A 17311-nucleotide genomic window follows, 5' to 3' on the forward strand; every position below is an offset into this window, starting at 1 on the left:
CCAGACTGATATCTATCTTTCTTACTCTTATTTTATACTGTATAAGAATTGTACTTATTCTGTCATTTGTAAATTTGTAATTTGTATATTTGTAATTTGTAAATTGAATATTGGAGTCTATCTGCTATTGGGCATTATCTTGGAGTTGGCAGCAACATTTCACTGTGACTGTACACAAACATTACATAAAATGACAAATAAAGAAATCTTGAATCTTGTTCCATTTCTAAGCACATCGCAGCACAAAGACCATTCCTTTAATAGTGCTGTTACTATAAAGAGTTACTGTATGCATGTGCTATTCAGATCCTCTTTCAAAGAAATAAATATTGATATATTGATATGAAGGCAAATCCTTTTCAGTTTGTGAAATGTCATGTGTAATAATGATAGGCTATTCTCTCTTTCTCCAATAGATGTCACTACAAACTCACATTTCAGTGTAGAGGGAGTAACTCCAGCAACGTAATTCATATTTTCTTCAACTTCAGTCAATCAAAAATGGACAAACGACAATCTCTGTATTATAGATACATTTACACTTTTTATTTTTTTAATTTTTTTTACAATGGAATTGATTTGACCAAATTGACCAATTGACCCAAAAAAGCACACAATACAATCAATAAAATCAACAAACCCATAAACATGATTGTCACTTAACTGCAAGTCACAAAAAAGTACATACCATGAATAAATAATCTACAGAAATATGTACAATATGCACAACAAGAATAAAATGGAAGTGCAAAATCAAGCTTTGGATCCCAGTACAGGAAACAGGGTAAGCGAATGCAGATTGTGCCCACTTCTCCCCCCTTTTAATGCGATAGTAACAATAATAATAATCTACAAGTCATAATTTACAGGACATTTAGTAACATTTAGGCATTTAATTCCTGCGTAATGACTTGAACCATGACATTATTCAGCTTTTGCATGAGATAAAATGATCGGAGAGATAAAATGAACACATTACATTACGTAGAGTTTATATCGCATTCCACAGAAAAACTGGAAAGGGTTTGATGTTTGTCATCCAATGAGGATCAAGGCAATAATCACGAGACCACAGGCCAGATAGATAGAGATAGAGAGAGATAGAGAGAGAGAGAGAGAGAGAGAGAGAGAGAGAGATCCATGGAGGAGGTGACCCAGCAGTGGAAAACACTTGTGCTCCTGCTTTGACACAAAGCTGGGACAGACAGACAAACAGACAGACAGACTGGCACTGGCCTGCTGGCTGCGATATCTCTACTGTACACCTCCTTCTGTCGCCTGTCCGTCAGAGAAAGTCAATGAGTACTGTGTGAGCGTGTGTGAGTGAGTTTGACCAGCTTACACAGACACACACACATCTGAACTGCAGTTTCCTGTAAAAGTCCCACACCATCAGCCTCTGGGTTGAGAAACGTTTTGACACTTGTTACCCAGAGTTCAAGTACTCCAGAGCCACTTCGTAGCAGAACTTGTACTGGTCCTAGAAGGCAAAATTAAAATGAGGGCACAGTTATTCACCACACGTGTTCTAACTGAAACACCACAATTCACACCCAACAAACCTGCCATTCAATTGGACAATATCAAAAAACTTCTTTCTAAAACCAGATTATAACACTGCAACAATCCTGCAGTAGACAGGGACAGAGGCAGTGCCGTACGGTATCTAATTTTACGCACCAAGCTGTGGAGAGGCCTGCTTACCAGTAGGTCCACCATGTTGGGCTTGTTGTTCCTCAGCGTTTTGACAGCGTGGAACGCGTCTACGGAGCGCTGGTGCTGAAGCATCTCACACACGATGCTGATGGCACAGAAGGTCCCACTGCGGCCTCCCCCGTTTCTAAGAGGAGAGACAGGGAAAGAGAGGGGGAGAGACAGAGAGAGAGAGAGGAGGGGGGGGGGGGAGACAGAAAAAGGGAGACAGAGAGAGGGGGAGAAAGAGAGAGTCCTGATTAAGTGATATGCGACTGATAGTGCCAGATATACAGCTGCATCGTGCAGTGACCCAATCCCGCCAGTAGGTGGAGATGTTTCCCCTCTAATACCATCGGTAGTAACTCTAGCTCAGTGACGGACACCAGTGGGGTGAATGAGCGAGTGAGCGAGTGTGACTTACAGACAGTGGACCACCGTTCTGCCCTCCCCGCCGTCGTACTCCTCCTGCCACTTGTCCACCTGGCGGATGAGCTTGAGGAAGGAACGCTTGGACATGGGCGTGTCTCGGTACATGGGCCAGCCCAGGAACTGGAACTGCTGCACCATCCTGTAGCCGTCCTGGGGCTGGTGGGTAAACAGACAGACAGGTAAACACACAGACAGGTAAACACATAGACAGGTAAACAGACAGACAGGTAAACACACAGCCAGGTAAACACACAGCCAGGTAAACACACAGACAGGTAAACACACAGCCAGGTAAACACACAGACAGGTAAACACACAGACAGGTAAACACACAGACAGGTAAACACACAGACAGGTAAACACACAGACAGGTAAACACACAGCCAGGTAAACACACAGACAGGTAAACACACAGACAGGTAAACACACAGACAGGTAAACACACAGACAGGTAAACACACAGACAGGTAAACACACAGCCAGGTAAACACACAGCCAGGTAAACACACAGACAGGTAAACACACAGACAGGTAAACACACAGCCAGGTAAACACACAGACAGGTAAACACACAGGTAGGTCAAACACTAAGTGTCAATGGCACAAACACAGGCGTGGCCTATCAGAGAGTAACACAGGCGTGGCCTATCAGAGAGTAACACAGGCGTGTCCTATCAGAGAGTAACACAGGCGTGGCCTATCAGAGAGTAACACGTTGCATGAGATGGTGACCGGAGGGACAAAACACTAACTGCTCAGAAGATGATAAAAAGAGAGGATAGACAGGCTGATTCATGAAGAGATTCATAGACAAAGACATGTTGTTGTTGTTATTGTTGTTTTGCTTAGGATGGACCCTCTCAGATGCAATTGTGTGTCTCAGGAGTGCTGTCTAGGAGTTCCTGATATTCACACAGATAGTCAAGAGGTCATGGGGATGCCCCTGCTGGCCACAGGCCGTCATGACACCCTCCTCTCCTCCAGGCGTGGGAGTATCTGTGTGCTCATGGTCAGCTCTGACGGGGAGTTTTCTAAGGAGCCGAGGAGGTCAGGACCCCGTTAGCGTGTGTTAGCGGGTCACACAGTCATACCCGCGCAGCGTTGTAGATCCGGAATATTCTACTGATGATGTCCTCCTCCAGGTCAGCTGACACAAACTCCACCTGGATAGGCCCGTGGCGGTGGACGCCATTCTCCGGCCAGTACTGAGGGCACAGCTTGGACACACGCGCACACGCACGCACACACACACACACACACACACACACACACACACACACACACACACAGGAAGAACTGAAGGTTAGTTGCTGTGTTTGGACTCTCTCGCCTCTGGCTCAATTCAACCATCTCTTTATCTGGAGGATTTGAGATGGTTAAGAGCAAAACACTGGAGACAACTGCGAAAATATCATTAGAAACATAATGAATAGGAGCAGCGGTCCCAAAAGAAAGACTGAGTAGCTTCCTCATATAAATCAATATCCATCCAAGGGTAGAGCAGGACGGCGGGTCTAGGACACCCTCACCAGAACGGGAGGGAACAGACGAGGAAGGACGCACTTCCAGCAAGGTGGACAACATAACACACTATTGATTGAGGCGGCTCTGTGCAGTAGGTCAAAACACAACCTTGGTGGGATAATTCATTTCCAGCTGCACCCCACCCCTTCTATTGAATTTATTTATTTATTTATTTATTATGTTTCTGTATTACGATCCATCTTTAACTGATCAGCCTTTTTAAAAACTGTGCGTTCACATGTTCCCACACAATAAAAACGGGCCTTAAGAAGGAATATATGATGAGGAAGCCGGCCTCAGAACGCGTTCGGTCGTATCAGCGGTGGACTCTAGACTCCTCCCAGCCCCGTGCTGAGCTGCGCAGGGAAGTGAGCCCTGGGGAGCAACTCAGGATCAGCCTCAAACTCCCCGTTTACACTCTCTGGGGAGAGCGCTCGGCACCTGCATACTGCCAGCGTATCACACGCACACACACACACACACGCAAGCGCACACACACACACACACACACAAGCGCACACACACAGACAAAAGAGACGATGTTCATAAAAATGCATACACATATACACATAGACTTCTGTGTACATGGAGGAAAAATACCTGCACAGCATGCAAAGACTCACACACACACACACAGAGCCACCCTCTCAAACACACACACACACACACACACACACACACACACACACACACACAGCCACCATCACACACACAGCCACCATCACACACACACACGCACACACCCACGCACCCCCACCTCACACACACACACACACACACACACAGCCACCATCACACACGCACACACCCACGCACCCCCACCTCCCCCACACACACACACACACACACACACATCTATAGAAAAGAAATAGAAAAAAACCATCACTTTCCAGCTTCCTCTGAGACCTTATCAAAAGCTGACAAATTCAACAGATGCCAAACAAAGATGCTGATGGTTGGTGAGATAGTAAATCTCCAGTCCCCCAACTCCCCCCCACCCCCTTCCCCAAAACACACACAACCCCCCCTTGTACTCTCTCTTCCTGGCTGGCTACAGTGAGAATACTGAATGAAAGGGCCCAGCCAGCCAGCCAGCCAGCCAGCCAGCCAGCCAGCCAGCCAGCCAGCCAGCCAGCCAGCCACCCAGAGAAGGGTCTGTGGGGCGAGAGAGGAGCCCGTCCCCAGGCTTTGATCCCTGGGTGTTATGACAGGGCCTGGGGCCGCCGCGCCCGGAGGGAGCTCACGTCTGCACACCTGCCCGTCCGTCTCCTTCCTCACCGGCCTTCTCCTTCATGACCGCTCCTCTCCCGTCCCGTCTGCTCATCTCCTCCTAGACATCTCTCTCCTTGTTTACTCTGCCGCCTCTGTCTGCGTGTGTGTGTGTGTGTGTGTGTGTGTGTGTGTGTGTGTGTGTGTAGGTATGACGGCTTATCCGACGGTGACAGAGACTTACAAAGCAATGTTTTTCTCAGTCCGGGAATCGAATTCTCCCAGAGCTCCTTTGTTGAAATTGATGATATGGTTCTATAGAAGGAATGTACCCGGTCTACAATCTCAATTTGTGAGTCTGTGACATCGAAAATCAGCACCGGGATCCTTCTTGGGTGTTGGGTGTGTCTGCCCGTGTGTGTGTGTGTGTGTCTGCCCGTGTGTGTGTGTGTGTGTGTCTCAGGGCTTACCTGTGCTGGGTCCACATCGTTCAGCATGACTATGGACGTGCAGTGGTAGTCCAGGACCAGTCTCCAGAAGTCCTTCACCGTGTTCGGCAAGGGGTGCTGGGTCACGATGAACGCCGACGGCTGCTTATAACTCTGCGTGGGACAACGAGAGGGGAAAGAGGAAGAGAGCGCATAATTAGGACAGGACCTGGCGTCTTTCCTACTAGACGATACACCCCTCCTCTGCATGCCGGTGTGCCAAAAGCGCCGTCGCCGTTCTCCGGCCTATCAGTCTGACCCCATCGGCGGACGAGACAGCGGAGGGGCGGGGCTTACGTCCATGAGGGCGGCGTTGATGTAGTTGGAGCTCTCCCCGTCGATGGTGATGAGGAAGGGCAGGCAGCGGTCGGGCGGGAGCACATCCATGCAGCGGTTCTTCTCGTGGTTGCGGGGGAGCAGGGCGATGCTGCAGTCCTCCACCCGCAGCGTGGGGGTCACCATGTTCAGGGTCTGGACAGAGCAGAGACACGCAACCCGCCACCTGGTCAGCGCCTCACGGCGAGCGAGAGCCGCCGCGACGCTGCCGCCGCGGCCTGGCGAACGGACGGGCGGAGCGCTATCTGACCGCGAGAACGCGTTATTTAAATGTGTGAATGGATAATTAACTACCTGTAGACTGTAGATTTTTTATAGGGCTACCAATGAGGCCAGAGGCAAAGATGGCCGTGTGGGAAAACGTACAGCATGTGACTGACATGGTGTGTGTGTGTGTGTGTGTGTCTGTGTGTATGTGGTGGCGTCTACTAGAGTGTCAACCCTCTCTCTCACCCTGAATTCCTCTTTGATCTGGCTGGAGTTGGTCTGCGGGTCCAGCCGGTTCATGTCGTAGTAGACGGAGCGCAGCTGATTGGCCGGTATGGTGGTGTCGCCGCAGAGACACGCCTCCAAGATGGCGTCGTGGATGAAGACGTACTGCTCCTGAGGGGATCAGGGCGCGGTCAGACTGGAGAGGATCACGCCGGCTAATGGTAATATGTTTGTTATTTGTTCTTTCAGGACACTCAAGGTCGCCCGCGTAATAATATATCCCTTAACTATAGCCTCTGAAAGGAAATGTCATCTGTGCTGTGTCGGCTGAAAAACAACACTGCTGTCTGGTTGTTGATACAGTAGCTCGAGACCCAATAAAAAGCTTAGCTGTGATATTGCTCAGATGTGGATGACGGCCTATTACCAATAAAGACACTGTCAATACATGAAGAGGCTGACCTGGTGAGTGGCCTAATGTTCTCAATAACAAACAGGACCCCCACTGTTCTCCTTGAACTGACTGGGAGAAAGGCGGGGGTGGGGGGAGGGGGGGTGTAAGGACATGTTCACTGTGATACACATCACTCAGTCTGACGAGCAGCCAGCAAGCCAGCCAGACGACGCCTCGACGCTTGATGGAAATCCATTCTGAAGTGACATTTTGAGCTGACGTCACCCCTGTCACTTTGGACCAAATCCTGCGAGGCGCAGAGGTCGGCGATCTGCAGATAGGGCACGGGTGGCGTCTGACGGGTCGGGTTCTGCGCCGCTTCAGAACGCCGTCCCCTCACCCTGAACCGGCCCACTGTCATGTTAAGCATGATGCTGTGTCAGTGATTCAAGGAGATTTATTTTCTCAGCTGCGCTGGATGGGAAACAAACTCCGATCTCGCGTCAGAGAAGGAGCAGGCCATGGATGTTGGGCATGGAGTCAAAGAGCTAAACACCTGCGAGGGATAAACCCCCCCCCACACACACACACACACATGCACGCACACGCACACCTTGAAGGTCACTGAACCTGAGGAGAGTGACTCGGGGAACAACATTTGGTCTCCAGTTATTCAAATCCCAATTCGCACGTCAACGATGAAACATTTGCCCATTAAGCCCAATGACGCTTGTGATTTAAAAGGAATTACAGTGAAATGATGCATTCAGCGAGACTGTGGATGCGTCCAGATGGTCCGTGTTCAAAAAAGCTCAGAGTCCTTCAGCCCTGCCGCTGGCATTGTGCAGGCTGAATGAGCTTGGGATGTTTTCACCCTCCACGTGAGCTAAATTCTCTCATTTACAAGCCTCTAAAAATGGTTTTACTATGCCTCGTATTGTCCGAGTTGTGCGGCCGTACAGCTGGGCGGCTTGGGGAATAGCAGGGGTGTGTTCCCCGATAAAGACGAGCTCATATGAGACGACCGCAGTAAACGGGGATGTGCTATGAATGAATACCTGGCAGCCGTGGTGTAATGAGGCATCCGGAGATGAGCCCTCGTACCGCAGCAGATGATGGCTGTTGGCCCGCCTTTGACACCCTCTCTATCACCCCTGCGTCTTGTTCTGGGGATGGGTCTCTGTGGGGAGGTTAGCTGGCTAGCTAAGAGCACTAACGTGGCAGAGCTATTGAACCTCGGTCTTCTTCTGGGGATGGGTCTCTGTGGGGAGGTTAGCTGGCTAGCTAGGAGCGCTAATGTACCGAAGCTACTTTACCTCAGTCTTGTTCTGGTGATGGGTCTCTGTGGGGAGGTTAGCTGGCTTGCTAGGAGCGCTAATGTAGCGAAGCTACTTTACCTCAGTCTTGTTCTGGGGATGGGTCTCTGTGGGGAGGTTAGCTGGCTTGCTAGGAGCGCTAATGTAGCGAAGCTACTTTACCTCAGTCTTGTTCTGGTGATGGGTGTCTGTGGGGAGGTTAGCTGGTTAGCTACGAGCGCTAACGTGGCGGCGGTACTTTACCTCAGTCTGCACCATGTTGACCCTCCGTGAGCGCAGCTCCCTCACACAGTTGTAGATGTCGACCACGCCCTCTCTCTCGGCCATGTCCAGCATGATGTCAATCACGATGAAGCAGCCTGTTCGGCCTGCTCCGGCACTGCAGGGGGAACCGATCGAAGGGAACGAAGAAAGCCAATCAAAGCTCAGGTCACAGGTCCACAAAGCCACACGGAGCTCAGAGACCTTGGGTTCCCATTACAACAAGTGAGAGACTAACACTTGGAATAAGTCAATGAAAAAGTCTATGATCAGACATGATCATTATGACTGCAGGCTGGTAAACCCAGCTGTGTCGGAGCCATAGATCTCTCCTACCTGCAGTGGACCACCATGGGCCCGGCGTTGGTCAGGGTCTTGGCCTTGACCCTCCTGATGAAGCCCAGCAGGCCCGTGGCGTGGTAGGGCACCCCGTGGTCTGGCCAGCCCGTGAAGTGGAACTGGCGGATCTCTCGGATCTCATGGGCCCCTCTCTGTGGACGCAAGCACGCACGTACACACACGCACGCACACACACACGCACGCGCGCGCGCACACACACACACACACACACACATCAGCCATCACCAACACACACGGAAGATGAAAGGAGAGGACAGGAAAGGACATCAGAGGAGAGAGGAGAGGAGAGTAGACGGAGAGGAGAGAGGAGAGAAGAGGAGAGAGGAGGAGAGGAGAGAGAGTAGACAGAGAGGAGAGAGGAGAGAAGAGTAGACGGAGAGGAGAGAGGAGAGAAGAGGAGAGAGGAGGAGAGAGAGAGTAGACAGAGGAGTAAGGAGAGGAGAGAGGAGAGAAGAGGAGAGAGGAGGAGAGCGGAGAGAAGGGAGAGGAGAGGAGGAGATAAAGGTAGATAAACAGAAGCTACAGCATCTCAGCTGGTGAGAATGTCAACATGCCGCCTGCTGGTTGGAACATACAGTAGCAAGACTCTCCATGAGAGGAGCACAGAGAATGAAGGAACGTTGGGTGATTCTGTCTCTTATCTTCTGTCTGTTACAGTATATTCAAAAGTTGGAAAAGCGATTCATGATCACAGCATAATTACAGAAAATGCCAAGTATAATTTTCTTGGCTGGTGGTTGATTAAGAATCATAGCTTTCAGCTAAGAATAGCTACATACGAACCCTGCCCCTTTAACAAAAAACAGTAGCACCACAAACAACAGTAGTGGTGGTTATGAGCTCACCTTCTCCACGGCGAACGTCCTGATGACGTACTCGGACAGGAGCTGCGTTTCTATCAGAGTGACCTTGATGTCTCTGTAGATCTCTGTGTCGTCTGGCCAGTACTTACAGCACTTTACCTGATAACACACACACACACAACACGGCGGTCAATAATACCACACACACACACACACACACACACACACACACGTGGCCGAACATGCTTACAGAACACAAGCAGTACTTCGGCGGTCATGTTCACCCCATAGACACAATACTGAAGGCAGGATGTCATTTGCCTCCATGCTTCATTTCTCTCAAGTTAATTGAGGTTCACCTCATATTGGGCTCGGTCTCTGGCCAAGGACTAGCTGTGAATGGGAATCTTACGAATCGACGGAGAGATAATTCACACGTTATCACTATTCTCATTCCCACATTGATAGTGTGTAATGGGTCCATGCCTAAAGGTGGACTGGATCAGATTCAGGACTGAGGCTGTTTCTTGTAACATGAATGGATGTGGCCTATTCCACCTTAACTTCTGTCTGGGTGAAGAAATATGAAAAACCAGTCTAGCGCCATTAGATGAGGAAGTCATAATGACAATCCAATAATGATATCAAACCATAGACTGTTAAAAGATAGATTTCCCTGTGGTAAAACTAAAACAGCCCTCTTCATACATCTCCCATATCAGGTATCGCCAGGCGGCTAAATTACCTCACATTCAATTAAACCGTTGACTTTGTTGCGATGGAAGGCGGCGTCTTAAAACCACTGAAACCGCAGAGGCGTAACGGCGAATGATCATTTCTCCGATGGATATATGCGACTGGAGCGGCATCCAGATTCAATTTTGCTGCTGGAGTCTATGCTGTCATTAGAGCCAAAATGAGATTTGGGTATGGAGTGACACTCTGGGGTGCATGCATAGGAGCAGTTCAGGTCTCTCTCTCCGACGCCTCCTGATGACTAATCCCAGATGACAATCACATACCCGCCGTTTCCACCGCCATTGAATTAAGCGGGGGGAAAAAAACACACACAAAAAACCATTACATTATTTGATCACTTGAAATTGCTGCCTCGCTTTCGGGAATTATCCCTTGGCGAAGTGATGACATGCCTTTATGCAGAGATGCGATCGTGTGAGTACAGAGAGGCAAACACACACACACACACTGGCGCGCACACAGGCGTGCGCGCACACAGGCGTGCGCGCACACACACACACACACACACACACAAACTCGCATGCACACACCCAGGTGCGCGCACACACACACACACACTTTCTACATATAAACACACACAAAGTATCGGCTCTATCCCCACAGCCTCTCGCGTGTGTAACCCCGCTCAGTCAGCACGTCACCCAACAGCCCAAACCTTTCATACAGAGCGTGGCCAGCGCCCCCCTTCCCCGCCGTGGCGTTAAACCCGGAGTGTGTGCCAGGATCTCCCAGGGTGCATCAGCGCGCTGAGCGGAGCATATGGCCTGCTGTGATATGCTCAGTGATTTTATAGGCCCTGTGAAGAGCCTCCGCCACCGCACTCACACGCCATTGGACAAGGATCATGACAGTCGGCCCCGCCCACCCTCGGTGCGTGGTGACTAAGCAGGTGTGGAGAAGGTACGGGGCGGGGCCGGGGGGCCAGGGGACCGGAGGAGGGGGCGATGTAGGAGAACGAGGTAATGAGGTGTCCAGAGATAGGCCCCATGAATCACAGTCCGTCGTGGTACATTTAGGAGAGAAATGCAGATCAGCACATCAAGGTTGAAGAATAAGCAGGACTGCAGTACAGTAGGTAGTCATCGCTGGTGTTGCTGTGTGGGGGAATTTGCGTTCTACAGAGGGCACTGAATTATTCCAGACCAGGAAAAACTCTGGTAGAGCCGCATAAACGTCCTGTAAGGACCTAAGATGTGTTAGAAACCGTTCCCTATTACAGAAATAGTGGCGTATATACTGTACAGTACCTGTAGTGTGTGTGCCCCATTTTCTTCTAATTTTCAACAGTTAATTTGATTCACTATATACTGTATATAGTCCACTAGAAAATATCCACAATTCACAGCAATTTCTAGTGAACAGACGATGTACCCTAGAATTTCTCATTCACTACACCACATAGTGAATAGTGAGTGAATAGTGAGTGAGTGAATGAGTGAGCAGTTCCAACACAGTTCTATAGTTTGTTCTGGTCACGGTAAACACCAGGGCCCTGATAATAGGACAACACAACACCCTGTCAAACTCGATATATAACTGGATATCAAATATCCTACATCAGAAAATAAATAACTCAAAATAAATACATGCAAGAGTAACTTTAGTAGCCTTTAGCTAACATTACGGTATGTGATGCTTATGAGATGTCCTTCCAGGAAACAAACAAACCCTACCACACCACCAAACAAACCCTACCACACCACCAAACAAACCCTACCACAACACCAAACAAACCCTACCACAACACCAAACAAACCCTACCACACCACCAAACAAACCCTACCACACCACCAAACAAACCCTACCACAACACCAAACAAACCCTACCACACCACCAAACAAACCCTACCACACCACCAAACAAACCCTACCACACCACCAAACAAACCCTACCACACCACCAAACAAACCCTACCACACCACCAAACAAACCCTACCACACCACCAAACAAACCCTACCACAACACCAAACAAACCCTACCACACCACCAAACAAACCCTACCACACCACCAAACAAACCCTACCACACCACCAAACAAACCCTACCACACCACCAAACAAACCCTACCACAACACCACCAAACAAACCCTACCACACCACCAAACAAACCCTACCACAACACCAAACAAACCCTACCACAACACCAAACAAACCCTACCACAACACCAAACAAACCCTACCACAACACCAAACAAACCCTACCACACCTACCACACAAACCCTACCACAACACCAAACAAACCCTACCACAACACCACACAAACCCTACCACAACACCAAACAAACCCTACCACAACACCAAACAAACCCTACCACAACACCAAACAAAAAATAATGGATGCCATTAACTTACTCACTCTGCTTTACATGTGCAGAGACTCCACAATATTGTCTTGATGAATTTCCATCTGGAGTTTGTGTGGCGTTTGTGCCTTCCTCATAAATCGCCAACACTGAGCATCTGATATTGTTACCTGCTCCGTCCGAAATCCGAATGTCATGGATATATCCTTGGGTAAAGTACTTTAGGCCTTTCTGTAGAACTTCTTAGACAACGTAGTGGCAATTGGCAAATAACCACAGCAATATTGTCTGGAATCCTTGAGAGAGAATCATCTGGTAGCTGTTCAGTGGACATTTTGGTAAAGTGCTGCAAAGCTTGTGGGACCTAGCAACAGTAACTGGGGGAGGCGGGACTTGCCGCCTGAATAGGAAAGGGCCATTGTGGTTGATTTAGCAGATTGCCTTTCTGCATTGCTTAGTGTGTGCACAATTTAGGAGCTAACAGAAACACATTTCCCTGCGCGTGTTGTGAAACCTGACTGACTTTAGATGCTTTTATCCGATGTTTCCGAGCTAAGGCTGAGGTTTAAGTACTTTCCTCAAGGGCACAATGGTAGGCAGTGATGGTCAAGTGGCCTGATCATGGGACTTCTCAGCCAGTAGTCAGATACTCTGTCGCCCTGATGACGACCAGAGTCAAGACAATGACACGGGGCAGTCTAGAGCAGGAGGGGGATCTCAGCAGGGCCCCGGGGGGGCGGTGCCAGAGTTGTGTAATCTCCTTTTGATAGATCCGCTCAGACGTAACAGTAGTCAGTCGCCAGGATGCCTCCCCCCGTAATGAAGGCCATCAATCAGTTTCCTCTCACTGCACTCTGATCAGATAGAGAGCTGCTGCTGGCACACAGGACACATGGCCCACCGACTCCACCACCCCCCACACACTCACACCGGCGCTAGGTAAGATACACCAAATACATGCGCACGCACGCACGCACACACACACACACACGCACGCACACACACACACACACACACACACACACACACACAGAGGCTGGACGTCGCCCAATAGCTTCCCCTGGATCAGATGTGCTCCGGTGTCTCTGACAGCTCAGGAGTGGAGGGCTGCCGGTAAGATCTGATCCTGGATCAGATGTGCTCCGGTGTCTCTGATGGCTCAGGGTATGAGGACTATTGGTGAGATCTGACCCTAGATCTAGCGGGGTCCTGTAAAGACAGACAGACTACCCACCCTGCCCACTTCCACCAGGTTGGTCACCATGACGATGGCAGCCGTGTTCTCCTGCCACACCATCCTCCAGAAGTCGAAGACCGTCTCCTGCATGGGACCTGGGTGAGAGAGAGAGAGAGAGAGAGAGAGAGAGAGAGAGACGAAGTTCTGTTTATACATACAGTACATCCCAATGAACCAAGCTTAGAGAACACAAAATCAAGGCTCCATGATTAGTCAGTCCACAGGACTTCATGAGGCGAGTGTCAAGGTAAGGAGGCATCCGATCCGTTGCCCATATTTAAAACTTCGCTAAGCAATAATTGAGAATTGATAGGGACTCAATTATGAATCTGGTTAATTCAAATTAATATTGTTTTTAATCAACCGCCAACTGGAATTTACTTCTGACAAATTAATTAGTGAGTGCAAATCCCCATGCATCCCCCAGAGTTAATGCAAATTACCTGGAGCCATAGCAAATTAAAGAACTGCCACACACACACACACACACACACACGCACACAGCGGACAAAGCGCCCTGGGGCCCTACTCATAAAAATGCCATTATGCAGCGGCTGTGTGGAGAGGTAAAACCACACCTGACTACGCCCTCATCCTCTCTCTCTCTCTCTCTCTCCCTCTTCCTCACGGTGCCAGTCAGCCTCCTGCGTGTTGTGAGTCTGGGGTCTCAGAGCGGGGGAGGGACACCATCTTCATATTCAAAAAACCTCCTCTGGTTTCCAAACGTCTCCCCAAAACTGATTTTCCTTCCCACACCACCCACTACCCTCCTACTCTGTCCCTGGGGGGGAAGGGGAGGGGGGGGGGGAGACAGCCTCGCAGGCTACGGAGAAGAAGTTTGGGAGACTGCGCTGTGGGCTGAGGACATCTGGTGTGTAGGTTTCCAATAACGTAAACGCACTGTGGGATTACGAGGCGAATGATCTGACTGGGAAAGCGCGCCAAACGTAAGACAAACAGAAAGCCAGGTTGTTCCGCCCCCTAGAGGGCGTGGGGTACCAGTGACAGTGAGGCAGCAACACAAGAAGCAGAGAACCAGAATGAATAAATAAAGAATATTTATTTTATAACATAAAACACCTATTCCACAGGGAACAAGGGGACTAAAAAATGTGCCAAAGAAAGTAACACAAAACTATACTTCCCTTACTACCAAAACATACAAGGGGTGGCACACGTCCCTAACCTGGTGTACTTACAGTAACAGGAGGTAAACTATGTTAGGGGTGTGTATACCCATGGACAGTTTACCTGTGCCCCACTCCCTGGGCAGGATACAAAAACTGAGACAAACGGTAACAAACTGGAAACAAAATAACTGAGACAAACTACTTACATAAAAATGGTGGTGGTGTGGCTACAAACTGAGCGAAATAAAGAGGTAACTAAGGTAGAGCAAGAACATAAACAGCAGCACAAACAAGGGGCACAAGGCACAGAGCAGACAGACAGGCAGGGTTATATAGGAGGCAGGGCAGCAGCTGATTGGACGGACACAGCTGAATGGAATGAAGTCAAAGATGGTTAATTGGACCGGATTCACCAACCGCAATGGGATGAGGATGGGGATGAGGGTGGTGGTGGTGGGGAGGGGGGGTAATAGAAGGAGGGACACAAAACACCAGACACAAGACACACAAAACACCACACACAAGACACACAAAACAGCACACACAAGACACACACAACACCAGACACAAAACACCAGACACAAAACACCACACACAAGACACCACACACAAGACACACAAAACACCACACACAAGACACACAAAACACCAGACAAGACACACAACACACCACACACAAGACACCACACACAAGACACACAAAACACCAGACACAAGACACCACACACAAGACACACAAAACACCACACACAAGACACACAAAACACCAGACACAAGACACCACACACAAGACACACAAAACACCACACACAAGACACACACAACACCACACACAAGACACACAAAACACCACACACAAGACACCCACGTTTTATTCAGTGTGTGGGAGAAGGAACAGATTGGGAGGAGGAGAGGTGGTGTGTCGCTTCACCGGAGGAGACAGACCGGAGGCTTACGGGTTGAAACCGACTTTGAAACGCACAGGAAGTACTGAAAAGCCTAAACTAAGATGTATAATAATCTAAGATGGCCAGTATGGCGCAGTACACCACACTAGACTGCACTCAACTTGTTTTTCAGTCACACAACCGATCCTTAAACCTCTGAGCACCTCCGTGCGGGCGTCCTTGCAGTACCAAACCCCATGTCCAGTTGTCCAGAGTTTTATGTGAGGGTTTACAGAGCCACGAGGCGAGAACAGTTTTCTGCATTGCTTGCGAGCGTGTAAAGCCCAGTAGTTTGGAGGAGTTTCGGAGGAGCCACTTCAGAGGGAGACGAATGGCGCTCCGAGCCCCGACTTCCAGCTGTCACGGCGCCGCCGCCGCGCCTGACACTCCCGTCCTCATACGGGCTCTCTGAAGCTGGAGTGTGACAGCTGTAGAATCCCCCCAGCCAGCCTCAGCCCCCCATCAACACTCCCTATCAATGCACCGCTAGCCCCCCCCCCCCAAAACCCCCCCACCCACATTAATATTACATGTGGCAGACTCTGGCATTATATACACTCACTCATCATTGATTTGCAGGGCTCTCTCTCTCTCTCTCTCTCTCTCTCGCTCCCGGTGGGCTTCTCAGTATTACCTGTAAATTATAAAACTGGTGACATTTGCCGATCGGAGGATGGAGGACGGAGGGGGGGGGGGGGGTGGGGGGCTGGATGAAATGGAACCTAGCCCATGTTTCCAATGAATATTTCCGACATCATCACCGGGGGGAGGTTAGGGGATATATCGGAGGGTTGGGACCCACCGGCGTGTCATTCAGACTCTCTGACCAACATGCGTGTGCTGCGCTCAGGGAGCCGTCGGCGCCACTTCGCAACGGGGCCAGGATGGGTTTTAGGGAGGGGGGGGAAAAAAGGGGGGGGGGGGGGGGCGGCCGGGTCGGCCCTAATCAGCTTACCAGGTGAACTACGGCAGCGCGCGCGAGAGAGAGAGAGAGAGAGAGAGAGAGAGAGATTTAATAGCGCGGCCGCCCCCCCTCTGTGGTGCTGGGGCCCTGGGTGTGAGCCGTGGTGAGAGAATGACCTAGATAATGAGGACTAAAGCTCCGGTGATGAGGCTTTTATAGACTGACAGCTGTTCTACCTGGCGCCGTCACCTTGACGGAGCGAAGGGACTCATCAATAAAGAGAGGGAGTTAATGAGCGCCAGCGCGGTTTATGGACCTCGGGATGAAGACAATGTTATCCCACACACTGTCTCTTATTAGAAAAAAAAAAGACGCCATATCCAATAGCCAGATTTACTACAGTTTTTCTTCCCTTCTGCTTAACTGGCACGGCGTGGACCTCATCATCTGCTGCTGAAAAACCCAGTCCCATTGGGCTTTAGAGAAAGTGTCACTCAGAAAACAGAGTGAGAGAGAGAGAGAGAGAGAGAGAGAGAGAGAGAGAGAGAGAGAGAGAGAGAGAGAGAGAGAGGAGGAATACTTCCTCATTTCCCAACTACGGTTCCAATGCCCGGGCACATTTTTCTGATGCTAGCGTGTGCAGTTTGGAGGACTGGAGGGAGACAGGTTTGTGTGTTGAGCTCCTATCATCTCCAGCTCTGTGCTTAAGTGTCAGCAGACTGCTCCTTCCTCCTGCCAGCGCGCTGCTGAGGATGATGATGAATTATAAAACATCCCCGGC

General features: G+C 49.8%; 1 protein-coding gene across 1 annotated transcript in view; it reads right to left on the reverse strand.

Annotated features, from left to right (window-relative positions):
- Positions 1-1426: 1426 nt before the first annotated feature.
- LOC311325505 (receptor-type tyrosine-protein phosphatase mu-like) overlaps positions 1427-17311 on the reverse strand; it is a gene marked incomplete at both ends in the record, with an annotated part of 143560 nt that continues 127675 nt past the window's right edge. Inside the window, 11 exons of the mRNA XM_084458219.1 lie at positions 1427-1480; positions 1705-1840; positions 2117-2280; positions 3216-3341; positions 5328-5459; positions 5643-5816; positions 6135-6284; positions 8067-8202; positions 8421-8575; positions 9290-9406; positions 13547-13644. Of these exons, the coding sequence (XP_084314345.1) occupies positions 1427-1480; positions 1705-1840; positions 2117-2280; positions 3216-3341; positions 5328-5459; positions 5643-5816; positions 6135-6284; positions 8067-8202; positions 8421-8575; positions 9290-9406; positions 13547-13644 (1442 nt within the window). The remainder of the gene's footprint in view (positions 1481-1704; positions 1841-2116; positions 2281-3215; positions 3342-5327; positions 5460-5642; positions 5817-6134; positions 6285-8066; positions 8203-8420; positions 8576-9289; positions 9407-13546; positions 13645-17311) is intronic.

Source organism: Borostomias antarcticus (genome assembly GCF_949987555.1).
Source record: "Borostomias antarcticus genome assembly, chromosome: 24".
NCBI classification, from domain to species: domain Eukaryota; kingdom Metazoa; phylum Chordata; class Actinopteri; order Stomiiformes; family Stomiidae; genus Borostomias; species Borostomias antarcticus.